The sequence below is a fragment of the Berghia stephanieae genome, chromosome 12 (assembly GCF_034508935.2).
Source record: "Berghia stephanieae isolate SIO BIC M18660-M18661 chromosome 12, UCSD_Bste_1.3, whole genome shotgun sequence".
NCBI lineage: Eukaryota > Metazoa > Mollusca > Gastropoda > Nudibranchia > Aeolidiidae > Berghia > Berghia stephanieae.
The window spans coordinates 4,417,734-4,435,233 of NC_088371.1; the positions used below are offsets into that span (position 1 = coordinate 4,417,734).

The 17,500-nt window shown below is 36.7% G+C and overlaps 2 protein-coding genes across 6 annotated transcripts in view; one reads left to right on the top strand and one right to left on the bottom strand.

The window, feature by feature from the left end:
- The window catches only part of LOC144957453 (uncharacterized), a 64,535-nt gene extending 55,166 nt beyond the window's left edge, over positions 1-9,369 (bottom strand). For 3 of the 5 annotated variants that reach the window (XM_078888729.1, XM_078888727.1, XM_078888728.1), the window contains exons 1-2: positions 8,600-8,915; positions 5,852-5,906 (exon numbers count right to left, since the gene is read on the bottom strand). The gene's annotated coding sequence lies outside the window, so the exon portion shown is untranslated. Of the gene's footprint in view, positions 1-5,851; positions 5,907-8,599; positions 8,916-9,332 lie in introns of those variants that run through there. The other 2 variants (XM_078888726.1, XM_078888725.1) reach the window with 2 other exon arrangements.
- Positions 3,331-17,500, top strand: part of LOC144957454 (FAST kinase domain-containing protein 4-like) — a 30,249-nt gene continuing 16,079 nt past the window's right edge. Inside the window, exon 1 of the mRNA XM_078888730.1 lies at positions 3,331-3,399. Within this exon, the coding sequence (XP_078744856.1) occupies positions 3,350-3,399 (50 nt within the window). The 5' untranslated portion in view covers positions 3,331-3,349. The remainder of the gene's footprint in view (positions 3,400-17,500) is intronic.

Sequence of the window (17,500 nt, forward strand, 5' to 3'; positions counted from 1 at the left end):
ATGACGTCATCTGCATACTATCTATACAGTTTAGTGAGAACAACTCACAAACGCGGATGGCAAAAACAATAACAAAGGCCTGAGTGACGTCATCTGCATACTTGAGTGACGTCATCTGCATACTATCTTTAGGTGGATAAATAGAGAGAGAGAGAGAGAGAGAGAGAGAGAGAGAGAGAGAGAGAGAGAGAGAGAGAGAGAGTCAGAGATTGTCAGAGACAAGAGAGATTCCAATGAAGTAAATAAAACCAAAAATAAACACATCAAACCAACAAACGATCTCTAATGCACACACAGGTCAAAATCCTTCTATACTTACACGCTCAATGAATAAAATCAGACATGCGTGATAACCATGTTCAGCACACCGCCGCGCCCGACTACGTATTTCAATACACACGACTGATAACCACTACCACTGCTAAGAAATGAAAAAAACAAAAAAAAACACAACAAAAACCAGGGGAAAAAAAAAACAAAACAAAACAGAAAACACTTTTCTTGTTCTTCTTCTTCTTCAATTTGGTCAGAGAATTTTTACCCCAAAACACAAAGATCTAAAAAGACGAGTATAACAAGAAATGTAGTGAGTAGGAAAGTGCCAGAAGACAACAGAGAATAAAAACTTCGCGGCGGCGATGGGGGCTCGAACTCGCTGAATAGCTTATACGGCAGTGTCACGCTCTCCCCCGGCCAGGCGGAATTGTCGTCGCACCAGTAAGGTCGCGGGTTCGAGCCCCCATCGCCGCCGCGAAGTTTTTATTCTCTGTTGTCTTCTGGCACTTTCCTACTCGCATCATTTCTTGTTATTATCAACATAAGTGCCTGCTACACCCACTTTCCTGAATTAAAAGATGAGCAGCAACGTGTATATATTTGCAGGTCCGATGAGAACTCAAATTGTTATGGGCTCATTGTTGTAACGGCAATAGGTACTCTCAAACCAATGTCAAATATTGTCCATTCCAACAATGTTAAATCAAGCTCGTAAATAATGCCAAATATTGTCCATTCCAACAATGTTAAATCAAGCTCGTAAATAATGCCAAATATTGTCCATTCCAACAATGTTAAATCAAGCTCGTAAATAATGCCAAATATTGTCCATTCCAACAATGTTAAATCAAGCTCGTAAATAATGCCAAATATTGTCCATTCCAACAATGTTAAATCACGCTCGTAAATAATGCCAAATATTGTCCATTCCAACAATGTTAAATCAAGCTCGTAAATAATGCCAAATATTGTCCATTCCAACAATGTTAAATCAAGCTCGTAAATAATGCCAAATATTGTCCATTCCAACAATGTTAAATCACGCTCGTAAATAATGCCAAATATTGTCCATTCCAACAATGTTAAATCAAGCTCGTAAATAATGCCAAATATTGTCCATTCCAACAATGTTAAATCAAGCTCGTAAATAATGCCAAATATTGTCCATTCCAACAATGTTAAATCACGCTCGTAAATAATGCCAAATATTGTCCATTCCAACAATGTTAAATCAAGCTCGTAAATAATGCCAAATATTGTCCATTCCAACAATGTTAAATCAAGCTCGTAAATAATGGCGATCAGCTGTGAAACTTGTAAATAATTCTTTTTTTTCTTCTTCTTATTTTAATGGCCAAATTTTTTAAAAAAGTTTTTTTTAAAAAAAGTTATGCAAGTGTTCCGCAAAACTGAGTTATGACAAAGTTGTTGACATTTCATACGCCTACTGTTTACATCGTCATGATTATAAATAAACAAAGGTATGCACAACTCTTATAATGGACAGGGCATACTATCTGTATACTTATAATATATATATATATATATATATATTATATATATATATATATATATATATATATATATATATATATATATATATTATATATATAGGTGACATGCTTATAACTTTTTACATAATGTAAATGTTGCTGCTCGAAGAAATAAATAACAATGTGAAATTGAATGTAAGCTTCAATTAATATACGAAAGCTTACATTCAATTTCACATTGTTATTTATAACTTTTAAAAAATATAAAATATGCGTTCAACAAACAGAAACCACATTCTTACAATATGACTCATACTTATGTCGCTCCATGGCTCTCAAGTGGTCAACCCCACAGTGTATTTATCACAATATTTTGACACACCGATGAGGAAATCGCATAGCGACACCTGACGACACTATGCATTTATATCAATGCGCATTCAGCATGGTTAATCTGTGGAAATGCACTATCTAAATGTTCATAATACATTCTTTTAAACCTATGCATCAAATTCAATTCTTACCGACATCTGGTTCACCTCCACAGAATAGATAAATATCAATTGTCGCTATAGACACACACTACAATCAGGGCTGGCGAGTCGGAGTCGGTAGGAGTCGGTTGTTTGAGGGTGGAGTCGGAGTCGGTTTTAGAAGTCCCGACTCCGACTCCTTACCACTTTCAGACATTGCATTTTTATATCATTCAATGTGTAATATTTTAGATACTAGATATAGATAGTATCCAGGCCTATAGAATTTGAAAAAAAATTACATTGGTATTAGCTAAAGGTGAACTATGCTTCCAAAACCCCCTTTCCTACCCAACCTTCATGCTCTCGTGCTGTACATTTAAGTTGGCATCGATGCCAATCACCCCGTACCTGACATACTCCACTGGACCCAGGTGTAAATGGGTACCAGTACGACTGGGGAAAGTAATCTGCGGCAGACTAGCGTCCTGTCCAGGGGGTGAACAAATGTATGTTATCCGCTTCACGTTGGAATTAACATTTTTAAATTTCTATATCTGTAAATGTTCATGATTTATGAATGATTGTTCTATTCTGTTAAATGTTTCAATATTATTTTCAATTAATGACTTTATAATATTTCAGGAAAGGGGAATATTATATTTATAATTCACTTTGAAAAATTAAAACTAAAACTATTAAAACTATTACTATTAATTAAAACTTTTTCAAAACTAAAATTCACAAATAGTAATCTTTTTTGTGTGTTTGTTTTCATGGGAAAAGGGGATGTGTTTTATCTTTTAAATTTGATGATCATTAATCAATATTAATGTGTTTATTCGAAATGAGCTAATCAGTCTGTAGCCAAAAAATGATGAAGAGCTTGTACTTTTAATGATGCAATATCAAATATGAAGCGGCTTGTATTGTTATAATACATATACTGGGGAAAAGCTAAAAGTAGCTGCGAGTGTTGGTTGCATATTATTACCTATTAATACTACGCTTGAGGAGTCGGAGTCGGTTTCAAGGCTGGAGTCGGAGTCGGTTTAAAAATAACCGACTCCGCCAGCCCTGACTACAATAGTTACATCTACTGGGTGTATGAAAAATGACATCACATCAATTGTCACTATAGACACACACTACAAAAGGTACGTCTACCTGATATATATATATATATATATATATATATATATATATATATATATATATATATATATATTATATATATATATATATATATATATAATAATAATTATAATGACATCACATCAATTGTCACTATAGACACACTTAACACCAGTTACAAGCGAAATGACATCATATCAATTGCCACCACATACACACATAACACCAGTTACACGTGAAATGACATCATATCAACTGCCACCACATACACACATAACACCAGTTACACGCGAAATGACATCATATCAATTGCCACCACATACACACATAACACCAGTTACACGCGAAATGACATCATATCAATTGCCACCACATACACACATAACACCAGTTACACGCGAAATGACATCATATCAATTGCCACCACATACACACATTACAACAGTTACATGCGAAATGACATCATATCAATTATCACCATTTACACACTATACAATAGTTAGTCTACTGGCTGTATCAAAAATGATATCATTTCAATTATCACCATGCACACAAACACACACAAACATTACAATAGTTACGACTACAATTATCATTTGATAAGAATAAGATAATAATATGACGCTCGACACTCTTAATCTCTCCTCTTCTCAACTCATATCTTCATTTATTTCGACATTAGACAATCCAGTACAAATAACTATATCTAAAATACTTGAGATGACATAAGCAACAAACCAAGGACAGTTTAACTTTTAGAAGTTTAACAGTGTTCAAAATCCTTTAAAGATATTTCAGAGTCTAAGCAAAGGAAGACTAGACCTGTAAATGAGCTCTATAAAAATTGACTGAGACTGAAACTGAACCTCACTGAAACTCTTTGTATCAGAAAAATCCAAAGAATTGAGATGAATAGTAAACAGCAAGCTCACTTGAGCAAAACAATGGCAGAAAATTAATTTACGTGGGAATTAATTAGGCTACTTACAATTGTTTCTTATAATTAAGTACCCAATCAGTGAAGAAACGGTCAACCAGTTTGTTTACATCGTGAGGCAATCGAGATGTGCTTGAAGCTTGTAATAATCATATAACTTTCAATTTGAAGGTGTCTTCATAACGCACTTCCGTCTTTCGCATTAAACTTTTCCATACTTTTAGGTTCCACCAAGTAAATGTGGTCAATTTTGGCTTAGACGAAACAGTGAAATTTATCGATCGGCAGCTCAGTTAAAATTGGCTACCATTGGGATCACAACAGGTTTGGAAAGTGAAAAGATAATTTCACGAAGGCTGTGTGAAAATACACGGCAATTCTAAGAAGCATCGCTTAGCCTTGGCAATAATATATCCATCGTAAATATAAACGGCCCTTGAGCTATGCATAGCGATGTGGAACATTCCTAATTACTTCACGGTCATTCGACTACGATTCATGAATTCTATCTTTCTTTTTTTTTAAATATTTGAATTTGACGAATTGACTGATTTCAGTTAATTGACTGAGAATTTACAGGTCTAGAAGACATAACACTCTACAACAGGATTGATAGCAAAGATAGATTGATTGTCAGATCTGGAAACCCTTCACATTCCTAAATTAGGATCAGAAAGGTCAGAAATTTAGGGATTTGCCCTTTCGATCCTTTTCTAGAAACATCCCAAATCCTCTGGAACAAACTTCCAAAAGAGATACGGCATTCTTCATCGGCAGATATGGTCTAAAAGAAGCATTCTAAGACTTTGTTATTTTCCAAGTCCCTAGAAAGCGCTCGGAGCACTTCCTCTTGATATGGAACAGCGCTCAACAAATATAATATATTATTATTATTATTTGAAACCAAAAAAATAGGAATTCAATCCCCACACCAAAGTTAACTAATAAATAATTATTTCCCTCTTAAAACTTACCCCCAACTGTGTCACAAATACATAAAAAAAGGTCGAATTTCTGGCCCTGTTGGCAAATTGAGCGTGCATGGGTTAAGGGATGGAACGGGGAGGGGAGAGAAAATGATTTTCCTATTTACCTCCCACCTCCCCTCTTCATTATATCTTATCTTTACCATTATCTTTGGAAACCGGAAATTTAGATTATCAAAAATGACGGAAACAATGAAAATTGGAACAATTCCTTTAAAAACAGAGTATGAATTGCTCACGTAATTATGCACTTGCTTCACAAGCAAACTGTCTCTGGTGCAATGTATGATAGTTTACAGATTAAAAACAAAAATTTTTTAAAAACCCTACTGCTCATCCAACAATGATATAACGAAGCCAGGTCGGTTAGATCTAGTCGAGAGTGCTTTGCATTAGACAAGTGTCACATCCAAAAGGTAACAAGCTATTGTTAATGTCCTATGATGCTACAAGAAAAAGCAAAAAAAAAAGCAAAAAAAAAAGCAATAAATTTTGAGTTTCTTGAAAGCAAGAAGCGCCCACGAAAAGTAAAGAAAAAGGGATATGACTCACAAGAGTGGATTCTAATTCTTGTCTAAGACTGCCTTCAACACAGATGATGGGACACCTAAAGAGAGGAATATGATTGCTGATCACTGATCATGATCACTACAAAATACAGAGAAAGATGATTTACAGGAAACAAAAATAGCATCCCTTTAAGTCAAAGAGAAACAAACTCTCATACTCATATCCAGATATGAATATTATATCTCATTCAAGAATAAGGACTCTCGCCCGAATGAGTGCAAAAACCAAAATGTATAACTGCATAACTCCTGGACAATAGAAGGAATTAAATTGACGTCACCCAGCTCTTTGTTATTGTTTTAAGTCAGCCACTTCATATGAGTAGCTCCCACTTAATTGTATAAATTAGACTATATATATATATATATATAATATATATATATATATATATATATATATATATAATATATATATATATATATATATATATATACGCTTAACATTACACTTTGTTTTAAAACGTGTTTGTATGTTATATCCGGCTGGCAGTTACTGTAACTTAACCAAGCGTATAGCATCAAAATATGAAAATCAAAAAGTGGATGGGAGGCACTAGTGTAGGTTAAATATCAGCCTCATTCCAATAGTGACCTCCATCAAGGTAATGGGACCTTGTTGCGTCACTCTTTTGCTTGGAATTGATATGTAGAAAGACACAGAGCATCTGTTAGAATAAGATAATGTGACAATTTCGGAAAGCGTTCAGTACCGCATATATATATATGAGAATGGATCCATCAGGTGCTATTTTTTAGGGCTTTAACCTTAATGTAAAAACATCAAGTTGCTATTGGTATCATTAGATAGAGCTTTTATTTCCCTTTCTAATAATGCTATACTATTTATAACACGATCCAACAAATGTTCTAGGAGCGCCGACGATTAAAAAATAGTTACCCATAACATTTCGGTTAATCGTCGCAATAAAAAAACGCATTATGTTAGGCTCTTCACAAGAGTCTAAAATAAACTGTTTTTGAGAGAAACATCATCAAATCTGACATGTTCTAGAAGGAGAATAGTTACACTTTTCAGTGATATAATTGTTATCCCTGTAACTTAAATAGAAAATAAAATAATGGCTTCAAGAGAAATTAGTTGAAAATTAGAGATTACACAGGAATGGACGGGTTTAGGAGGATACATAATATATGAAAATGGATCTATCAGGGGCTATTGCTAATGAACAATCTATCAGATCTAAATTAACCATTATGAATGAGGATGGCTAAGGAGAGATGCCCAGAGAAAAGGTAAGGACCTGAGCTCCACGAGGAGGCCAAGGGCTTTTAAATATAAGTAGGCAATAAAAGAGGAAGACATCAATATTACACAATGCAAGTCAAAGTAATTTGTTGGCTGAAGAGCTCAAGAACAGCATGCTTTAAAAAAAAATAAATAAATAAAAATTTATTTGGTCATTTTGATTGTCAACACCACTGACAGTATTTTGTAATGATAGAAAAATAGAAAAGGAAATTTTCAAGCTAACTTCACAGGAATGAGAGATAGAGTGGGAGAGAGCGGAAATGCAGACAAAATTTTACAATGGAAGAGATGTCATCTAGACAATGACGTGCAAGAAAGCCAATAGGTGCATTTGTTATTCAAGCGGAAATCAAACATGCAAACATCTCTTCAAGCTTGTTGGAATAAAATCCCCTCTAGTTAAAGTTAAAGTAGTGTGAAAGATGAAATCATATATGAGTATGAGCAAGATTTTATTAGTGAGGTAGTAGTAGAAGTATACCCTGGCCAAAGTAAGTCTAGACCTAGACCTACCCTGATTCTTTCACAAAATCTTAAATCTCTTTTATAATTGAGCTTAGTATAGTGAAATGTACCCGTACACTAAATGCTCAAAACGCTTTACGTACATAGGGTCCCTGACCAATAACACATAACATGTAGAACGAGACACGGCACCTGTTAGGCGATAATACAATTTTTTTTCAGACAGAGACAACGCTGTTAATGGAAAGGTACTCACTTTACACCTGAGTATGGTGAGAGAATGTGAGTAAAGAGTCTGTTCCAAGGACTCAACTATACGTTGAGCGAGGCTCAAACCCAGGACCTTCCGATCTGAAAGCGAGTGTCATACCACTAGACCATATAGCGCACAAAATCTTAGAAGAAGATGACGAAAAAAAGGAGAAAAAGAACAAAAGGAAAAAGGAAGAGGAGGAGGAAGAAAGATGATGAAGTGAAGAAGAAATAGAGAAGAACAAGAAGTAGAAGAAGAAGAAGAAAAAGAAGTGAAACTCTCCTGAGATGAGGCAGTTCACAGACTGGGTCATCCTTAAAATTTGGAGTAAAATTACAGATTACTGTTGTTACAGTACAGAATACAGACTAACAAACAGCAATCAGTAATCTCTCTTCTACTTCTACTTCTTAAACTTAAACTTAACTTCTTATTCTTTGACTTTGGTTACAGACGTCTACAAATGCGTTTTGCGTTAGGAATTCTTTAGTATTCATGTTCTCTTCGCCCACCCGGTCTCACTCTACAGTCAGTGTTTGTAATTGTAGATAACTGTGACCTGCTGATTCTTTTTACTTTTACCTTGATACCTTGATACACTTGGTCACTCAGACTCAGTCAGTTCAGCAGACAACAAAATAGTGGCAAGTGGGAGGGGACATACGATTTGCAGACCGAGGTCAAAATAACATATGTCTCGTTTTGTTTCTGTACTTCAACCGATACAGTTAGAAAATACTTACCCCTTAAGAGCAGGAATAGGAAGAACGAGGCACAGATTACTGGAAACAAGAGATGCAAACGAGAAGAAGGCGCCTAGTTGAGGGCTAGAAATCTCGGCGCAACTTGATAATCGATCGATCTCCTTCGTTCATCAGGCACTGAGAATGTTTCTTGAACTTATTATTATACGCATCTCTTCTAGCATCATATCTGAATTATCAAAGATTGCTAATCATTCACTTCATAACAGCTACATTGTCCAAAACAAGGAAAACAGTTGCCTATGATGAAACACAATCTAATTTCGTGAACAAAAATGGCAGCTCATCTTGAAGTCTAGATAAGGGTTGCCAGATTATTTTTCAACAAAATGCCAGTGGAAGACTCAAAAATGCCAAAACACTCCAAAAAATGCCAAAGTCTGTTGACTCCCATCCCCACTAAGAAAACTACTCACTTTTGATAGACAATTTACTATCATATCCTGGTGGCTTGCGTGTTTTCTTTTCTTTTTTTTTTTTTTTTTTGAATTATACTAAATTTCCTGTTGGGGTAATTTTTTACCTACTGACTACTAAGTGGAGTGCTAAACACTACACCACGGTTGAGAAAAGGTGTCATTTGAAGTATAATATACAAGAAAAGAAAATGCCAAATGAAAATGCCAAATGCCAAATGATTTTTCTAATGCCAAACGGTTTTCAAAAATGCCAGATTTTTGGAATCTGGCATTTAAAATGCCAAACTGGCAACCCTGTCTAGATATGACGTCACAATACAGGAAGAGAATAAGAGAGCTCTTTTTTGGTGACATCACATCTAAAATCGTGAACCCGTCATTTTTACCAGACAGTACAGTGGAACTCTATTAATGCACAATACCTAGAGAAAATTGCACAAAATACTTTGAAGAAGGCTATTCTTCTAATATATCTCCGAATAAGCGAAAGTCGATATAGATTGTTCACTGATATCAAGTTCAGGCTAATCTCCACCTAAAACGGATTATTGTTTGGAGATCAAAAGAACGAGAATGTGTAGAGATATTATTCTCGAGAGAAAGTCACATCAGACTTTGGTTCATAATTCATAAACAAACTAAAGTTGATCAAGTCAACACATACATCATTGTCCATCATTCTAGGGGGCGGAGAGAGAGAATAATATTTCAAACTTTGGTTGTGCTCATTTTAAAATGTTTATTTTTTCATTCATTAATTTATCTATATACTTTTAACTTGATATTCCCCATGAACTTTTCAATAGACTAATGAATGAATTGCAACTTGTGTCTGATTGTCGCAGTGTCATTCTCATTCACACGCCCTGGCAACAATGCAAGCGCTTCTGCATTGGATGTCAGTGCCATTGAACAGAGTGGAGAATTTAGACGAAGAAAGCTTACTTAGGTTAAATCAAATTGAAATAAAAACTAACTTTAGCTGTCCAGTTCTTAGAATTCAACACCACCCATTAAGATGTTCATTTATTGATAAAAATCGCTAGAACTTGAATACACATTTTCTATTTGAATACACGATGTCTTTGGAGTTTTAGGGTTGGGCTTTACCAGCGGCGTGGCGTATTGACGGCATATGGTGGTGCCATGATAAGAAAAAAAATTATAATACAGTGAACACGGTTAAGAGGAGAGAGCACGACATATTAAAAACTCTCTTTTATGGAAGGGTGGCGGAGGGTCGATGGTTTCTACGAGTGGACAAAACTCACAACAACAAATAATTCATGAAAACAACAAGCCACAACACTGAGATACAAGTCCCGTATGAAAAGGTCTTTGTAATTATTCTTTATCCACCATTTAAAGGATTGGATTTGGTAGATAATGCAATCAATATGTTATAAATGTAAATCAAAAGAGAAAAAAAAAAACCTATGACAGAAATTAATTACTTTTAGTTCTTGTAAAAAAAATCTGCACGGCGATGTTTCATCTCTGCAAATCTTTTTATAATGTGTTTATTGAAATATGGAATGGCATCTAATTCAGCTTTGTGAATTGACAGAATCATTAATGAATTTAACCGCTCCTGTTTCATTGAATTTCGCAACAAAAAAATTTCACTCTTTTAAGGGTGCTAAAACAATGTTCAGGGGGTTAAGAAATACGATGGAAGTGGTTAAGGTCACTATAGCCTATAGATGTCCATGATTTGTCAGTGTTTGTTGTATCTGTAAAAAGTAGACAATAAAAACAAAAGACTAAACTAACTGTGAGCCATTCATGCCTGTCATACCATGTCACTGAAAAAGAGCGTTTTCGATATTTCCACACCTGTGTTAATTCAAAATCAGTTGGTTGGTGAGGAACTAGTCTTTTTATTTCTAATTTGTCATCTAGTGTCAATCTCCCAAACGGTCGGTGAAGTAAAGAGTCAACTTGATTCATTGCAATTCATTGTTTAACAAAACAAAACTTCAAAGTATATCTCAAATAATGGAAATCAGTGGAATACGATTAATGATTGCACAAATAAAAGGTAGATTCAGATCTTAAAGCATCACAAAGAAAAAATCACTCCACTTAAGTACTTAAAAATCTAAAAACACACCAAAAGTATAACTGTTGACAGTCTTCGCTTTCTTTCTCTGACTGACACAAATACACACGCACAAACACACACACACACACACACACACACACACACACAAATAAACACTCATACACACGTAACCATCAACTCGGCACTACAAGCAAGAAAAATGTTGGTAAATTCGTCCACAATGCTTCGTTGCAAAGAATTACTTTATTCAATAATCGTGAAAAAGAGGTGGGGGGTTTGATATGTCATATTTTAAAGTTTTATGATGTTTTTCTTTGCTGCTTACAAATAAACTTGACAATGATCAGTGTTTTTGACAGTTAATGTAATATTTTGGATGGCCGAAGTTACCCTAATTATGACGTAAATGGTGTAACATTGGCCATCCCCCAGTCCAACGGTGGAGCTCTCAGATCCTGGCACAAGTCGAGGGGTTTTCCGCTATTTGAAGATAGTATAATTCGACCTAGTTTCTCGCTCAATCAGCTGTCGCGATACTAATGGATATAGCATTAACTGGAGCTGGGATTGCTTTGCACCATGGTGTTGACTCTCTCACTACTTCGCACAGTGATGTCACCAACACACGAGTCGGCGCAGTGCGTGACTCGGAATCTTGAATAGAGTGGAGACTAAAAAGGCAGTATGTTGTTGGCGAGTTGGCGAAAGACAGTGGAGTTAAAATCTCTGTTTTATTTTTAATTAAATTATGCTGTTAATGATTTTTTAAAAGATTGGTGCGGTGCCTGGCACCATTCGATCCAATGGCCCCACGCCACTGGGCTTTACTATAAAAATATTTGAATTTTACTTCTTTCAGCATAAATTAATCTTTTGCCTTATTTTCTTATTGTTTTAAATTTAGCAGTGTAAATTTTATTATATATCGATGTAACAACCAATGAAGTTCAGATACACAATCTACAACTGACTTTCGCCAGCCTGTATATAAGTTGTAACAGCGGGGGAAATGCAAAATTCATTATTGCTCTTCTGTCCTTGAGTGCTGCACTCTTTTACAATTTTCTTCAATTTCAACAACACGGTTTTAAAATAGAAAGTTTGTAAATTCTATTTGTCTATCGCCTACGTTCTGTTGCCGTTTTTTTTCATTCTTCGATATGTATATAAATGATTCAACGGGAATTTTAGGCACCCAATCCTTAATGAAATTAATGTTATGCATGAATTACCCGGGGAAAACAAGACGTGTGCTAAGGGGATTTTAACTTGGATTGACTGCCTTAGCTTGCACCGTAAACAACCGGTTTGTCCTACAATTTCCAAGATGTCAGCCTCCTTAGATAACTTCCAACTCGACCTTTGCTGAAAAGTTGATTTGTAGAAAGGTTTGAAGTGAGCGTTTGAAGTCGAGAAACTTCATTGTAGATGCTAAAACGTGCAAAAAGCTAAGATTTTAAGATTGTTTTTGTTTACGAAGTGACTATTCTCACCCCCGGGATGAGAATAAAAAATTGATCGAGCTCTCACCCTCGGGGTGAGAAGAGAGGTCCTCGCCACTTCTCGCTATTCTCACCCCTGTTAACCAACAGGTAGGGAGGGTAGGTAGCCTAGCCTAGCCGCCACCCCTTCTCGCTATTCTAATCCCGTATTACTATTAGCTACCTAACCAACAGCCAGGGTACTACTACTGCTAATAATAATAATAATGAATGTATGATGATGACGACGATGCCGATGATGATGATGATGATGATAATAATAATAATAATAATAATAATAATAATAATAATAATAATAATAATAATAATAAAAAGAAGACGAAGAATAAAGTTTATCTCATATGAAACTTGGCAATCTTGTAGATTTTTCAATTCTAAGTCTATTTCTATGGTCAAATATGCGTTTTCTTGATAAATTTCTTGTATAGAAGGAACAAAATTGACGTCACCCAGCTCTTTGTTATTGTTTTTAGCTGTCATTTTTATAATAAGGTCTCACCGAATTGTGTTAATCAACATTTAACATTACACAAGGTTTCGTGTCTTGATAACTTGATAACATGGGTGCAAGCAACTGGACCTCAAAAAGCCTGCAAGTCGACTTATGACCAGACATATAATCTGAAAAAGCCTGCAAGATTCATCTAGTCTTCATAATAGTAGTCCACAATTGTTGTACGTTTAATCCAAAGGTTGTAATGCAGTAATTTATTGTTAAGTTTCTGGTCACAAGTTGCACAATTTAAAAAAAAAAAAAATCAATCAAATCCAAATCGCAAAAAGCCGGCGACGTTTTTTTCGGTAATCCAATCGGCCGGCATACTTGCACCCATGTGATATATTATATCTGACTGGTAGATGTTATGAGTTTTTTTTAAAACTACACGCATAGCATCAATATTTGAAAGATAATATCTTTCATATTATGGTTGTTGATATTGAGAGTATGCGGTTAGACTAAGGGAGTTAATTTTGTGACATTTTACACGGTTTAGTCCCTTGATTGAAGCATAGATTTCTTCAAAATGGCGACCAATCGTTTTACCACAATGGACACTGGCCGAAAAAAAGCTTGAATGCGTGAAAGACATTGATCCATACGACATAAAATCGGAAAACTGGACAAAGACTTATCAAGACTTATCCTCCAATCATGTACGATCATATCTATCTATCTATCTATCTATCTATCTATCTATCTATCTATCTATCTATCTATCTATCTTTATTATTATTATTATTATTATTATTATTATTATTATTATTATTATTATTATTATATTATTATTATTATTATTATTATTATTATTATTATTACTATTAAATATATCATTATTATTATTATTATTATATTATTATATTATTATTATATTATTATTATTATTATTATTATTATTATTATTATTATTATGTGGCCCTCCGCCCCGCGAAGGGGGGGGGGGGGGGAAGGAGAGTGGAGAAGAGGAGGAGGAGGAGAGAGAGAGAGGAGGAGAGAGAGAGGAGAGAGAGAGAGGAGAGAGGAGGTGAGAGAGAGAAGAGAGAGAGAGGAGGGAGAGGAGAAGAGAGAGAGAGAGAGAGGAGAGAGGAGAGAGACTGCTTGTATGTGCATTGTAGAGGGCGGGAGCTTAATAGAATAAAGATATAAATATGTGTGTGTGTGTTTATGTGTGTGTTTGTATGTGTGAAAGAAACACGAGGGAGACAAAGGGGGAAAAGGAGAGAGGGGGTGGAGCAAAGAATAGGTAGTGATAGTATAAGAAAGCCCTTCGTTTCAAAAGAAGTCAAAGTCAATCAATGGGAAACATATTGACCAATTAGATCGCAATTTAAAAAATGGGACTGGTCAAATGATTTGTTGCATTGTTTCCATTTTGAGTCAGATGACAGCTTGAAGAGGAGGGGGTGGGGCTTAATTTGTAATGCCTTACACGAAATCGTATAATCGAATCTTCTTGTTTGAGCTGCAACCTCGAGTTATTTAGGACCTGCCACTCGTTATCACAACCCCTTGTGGTCAATTGTTATCTATTAAACTCTCCTCCCCTTTATCTTTTGGTTCACTCTCATTGTTTATTGACTCAAAAGACCCCACTCTCCTCCCATTCCCAATGAATACACGATTAAAACGAACCTCTCTCTCTCTCTCTCTCTCTCTCTCTCTCTCTCTCTCTCTCTCTCTCTCTCCTCTCTCTCTCTCTCTCTCTGTCTCTCTCTCTCTCTCTCTCTCTCTCTCTCTCTCTCTCTCTCTCTCATGTAAACAACTACGCGATAGAAAGTTACAGTGCTCTTATTGCAAGGGAAGTAACCGTGGATGGTAAATGTGTGACGTCATCTGCATACTCTCAATTGGAAAAATTAACGACAGAGTGGTAAGAAAGAGAGATATAAATTGAGACAGGGGAGAGAAAGAAAGAGAAGAGGGGGGGGGGGGGGAGGAGACGAAATAGAAAGTGGAGCAGAAAGAGAAGAAGACAATACCAGCAAATTAAAATAGAGAAAGACAGGGATAAAGAGAGGGGAGATGGGGAGAGGGCGATAGATATATGAAATATTGAGTGGACGAGAGAAAGGAAATACAAACAATATAAAAGATGTAGAGAAATAGAGTTTGGGGTAGGGGGAGGGAGAGAGAGAGAGAGAGAGAGAGAGAGAGAGAGAGAGAGAGAGAGAGAGAGAGAGAGAGAGAGAGAGAGAGAGAGAGGAGAGAGAGACTGCTTGTATGTGCATTGTAGAGGGCGGGAGCTAAATAGAATAAAGATATAAATATGTGTGTGTGTTTATGTGTGTGTTTGTATGTGTGAAAGAAACACGAGGGAGACAAAGAGAGAGAGTGCGAGGCTGGTAGACAAAGAAAGGGGGAAAAGGAGAGAGTGGGTGGAGCAAAGAATAGGTAGTGATAGTATAAGAAAGCCCTTCGTTTCAAAAGAAGTCAAAGTCAATCAATGGGAAACATATTGACCAATTAGATCGCAATTTAAAAAATGGGACTGGTCAAATGATTTGTTGCATTGTTTCCATTTTGAGTCAGATGACAGCTTGAAGAGGAGGGGGTGGGGCTTAATTTGTAATGCCTTACATGAAATCGTATAATTGAATCTTCTTGTTTGAGCTGCAACCTCGAGTTATTTAGGACCTGCCACTCGTTATCACAACCCCTTGTGGTCAATTGTCATCTATTAAACTCTCCTCCCCTTTATCTTTTGGTTCACTCTCATTGTTTATTGACTCAAAAGACCCCACTCTCCCTCCCATTCCCAATGAATACACGATTAAAACGAACCTCTCTCTCTCTCTCTCTCTCTCTCTCTCTCTCTCTCTCTCTCTCTCTCTCTCTCTCTCTCTCTCTCTCTCTCTCTCTCTCTTTCTCTTTCTTCTCTCTGTCTGCCTGTCTGTTTTCTCTCTCTCTCTCTCTCTCTCTCTCTCTCTCTCTCTCTCTCTCATGTAAACAACTACGCGATAGAAAGTTACAGTGCTCTTAGTGCAAGGGAAGTAACCGTGGATGGTAAATGCGTGACGTCATTGGCATACTCTCAATTGGAAAAATTAACGACAGAGTGGTAAGAAAGAGAGATATAAATTGAGACAGGGGAGAGAAAAAAAGAGAAGGGGGGGGGGGGGGAGACGAAATAGAAAGTGGAGGAGAAAGAGAAAAGAAAATACCAGCAAATTAAAATAGAGAAAGACAGGGATAAAGAGAGGGGAGATGGGGAGAGGGCGATAGATATATGAAATATTGAGTGGACGAGAGAAAGGAAATACAAACAATATAAAAGATGTAGAGAAATAGAGTTTGGGGTAGGGGGAGGGAGAGAGCAAGAAAATATAAACAAGTTAAAATACCTAACGTAGGGAAAATTGAGACAGCTAAGTCAACACAAAATAATAATGTGCCCATAAAAGGAAAAGTCCAATTCTTAGAAATTGGGTGAATCCGTTTCGCTGAGACAGAGAGAGAGAGAGAGAGAGAGAGAGAGAGAGAGAGAGAGAGAGAGAGAGAGAGAGAGAGAGAGAGAGAGAGAGAGTGTGTGTGTGTGTGTGTGTCCCGTAGACAGATTTCCAACAATGATTCCCATATCTCAAGCCAGCCAGTCTTCATTTTAAATGCACGACATACATGTTCACCCTCCTTACGTCCAGCACCAGGAGAGATTTGATGATCAGAGAGTAGTGAGGAAGGGGGGGGGGGGGGGGGGGGGGAAGGGGGTGCTAAGCTGACAATACACAGGGATGAGAATAGCGAGAAGGGACGGGGCTGCATGTTCACCCTCCTTACGTCCAGTACCACTAAAAGTAGTCACGAGAGAGATGATGATGATCAGGTGAGAGTAGTGAGGAAGGGGGGGGGGGGGGTGTTAAGCTGACCCTACACAGGGATGAGAATAGCGAGAAGGGACGGCGGCTAGGCTAGGCTACCCTCCCTACCTGTTGGTTACAGGGGTGAGAATAGCGAGAAGGGACAACTACCTCTATTCTCATCCCGGGGGTGAGAGCTCGATCGCTTTTCTATTCTCATCCCGGGGGTGAGAATAGAGGCAGCCTTTTGTTTAAGCTGATTTTGTTATTAAATTAAAGCTTTTCATTCTCAACAATAACAATCCAGGCCAGGATCCACTCACTCCTCTCACTCTCTCTGTCCCTGTCCCTGTGTTGCCTCTCGTCCTGGTCGGTTCACTCACTCTCTTGTCCCAGGACTTTTGACTCTAGGTGTAGAATCTCTTGTCTCTGGGTCGAGTGCTAACTACTGGTCATTGAGACTTGACCCGAGCCTGCCCTCTTTCTGACTGATTCCAGTGGGTGCCGCTGTGATTGTGATTACTCCCAGACAGGGTCTGCCAATAACCAAAATTTGTTATCCCCAGACAGTTGTCTGGGAATAACTAACCAATTTTCGTTA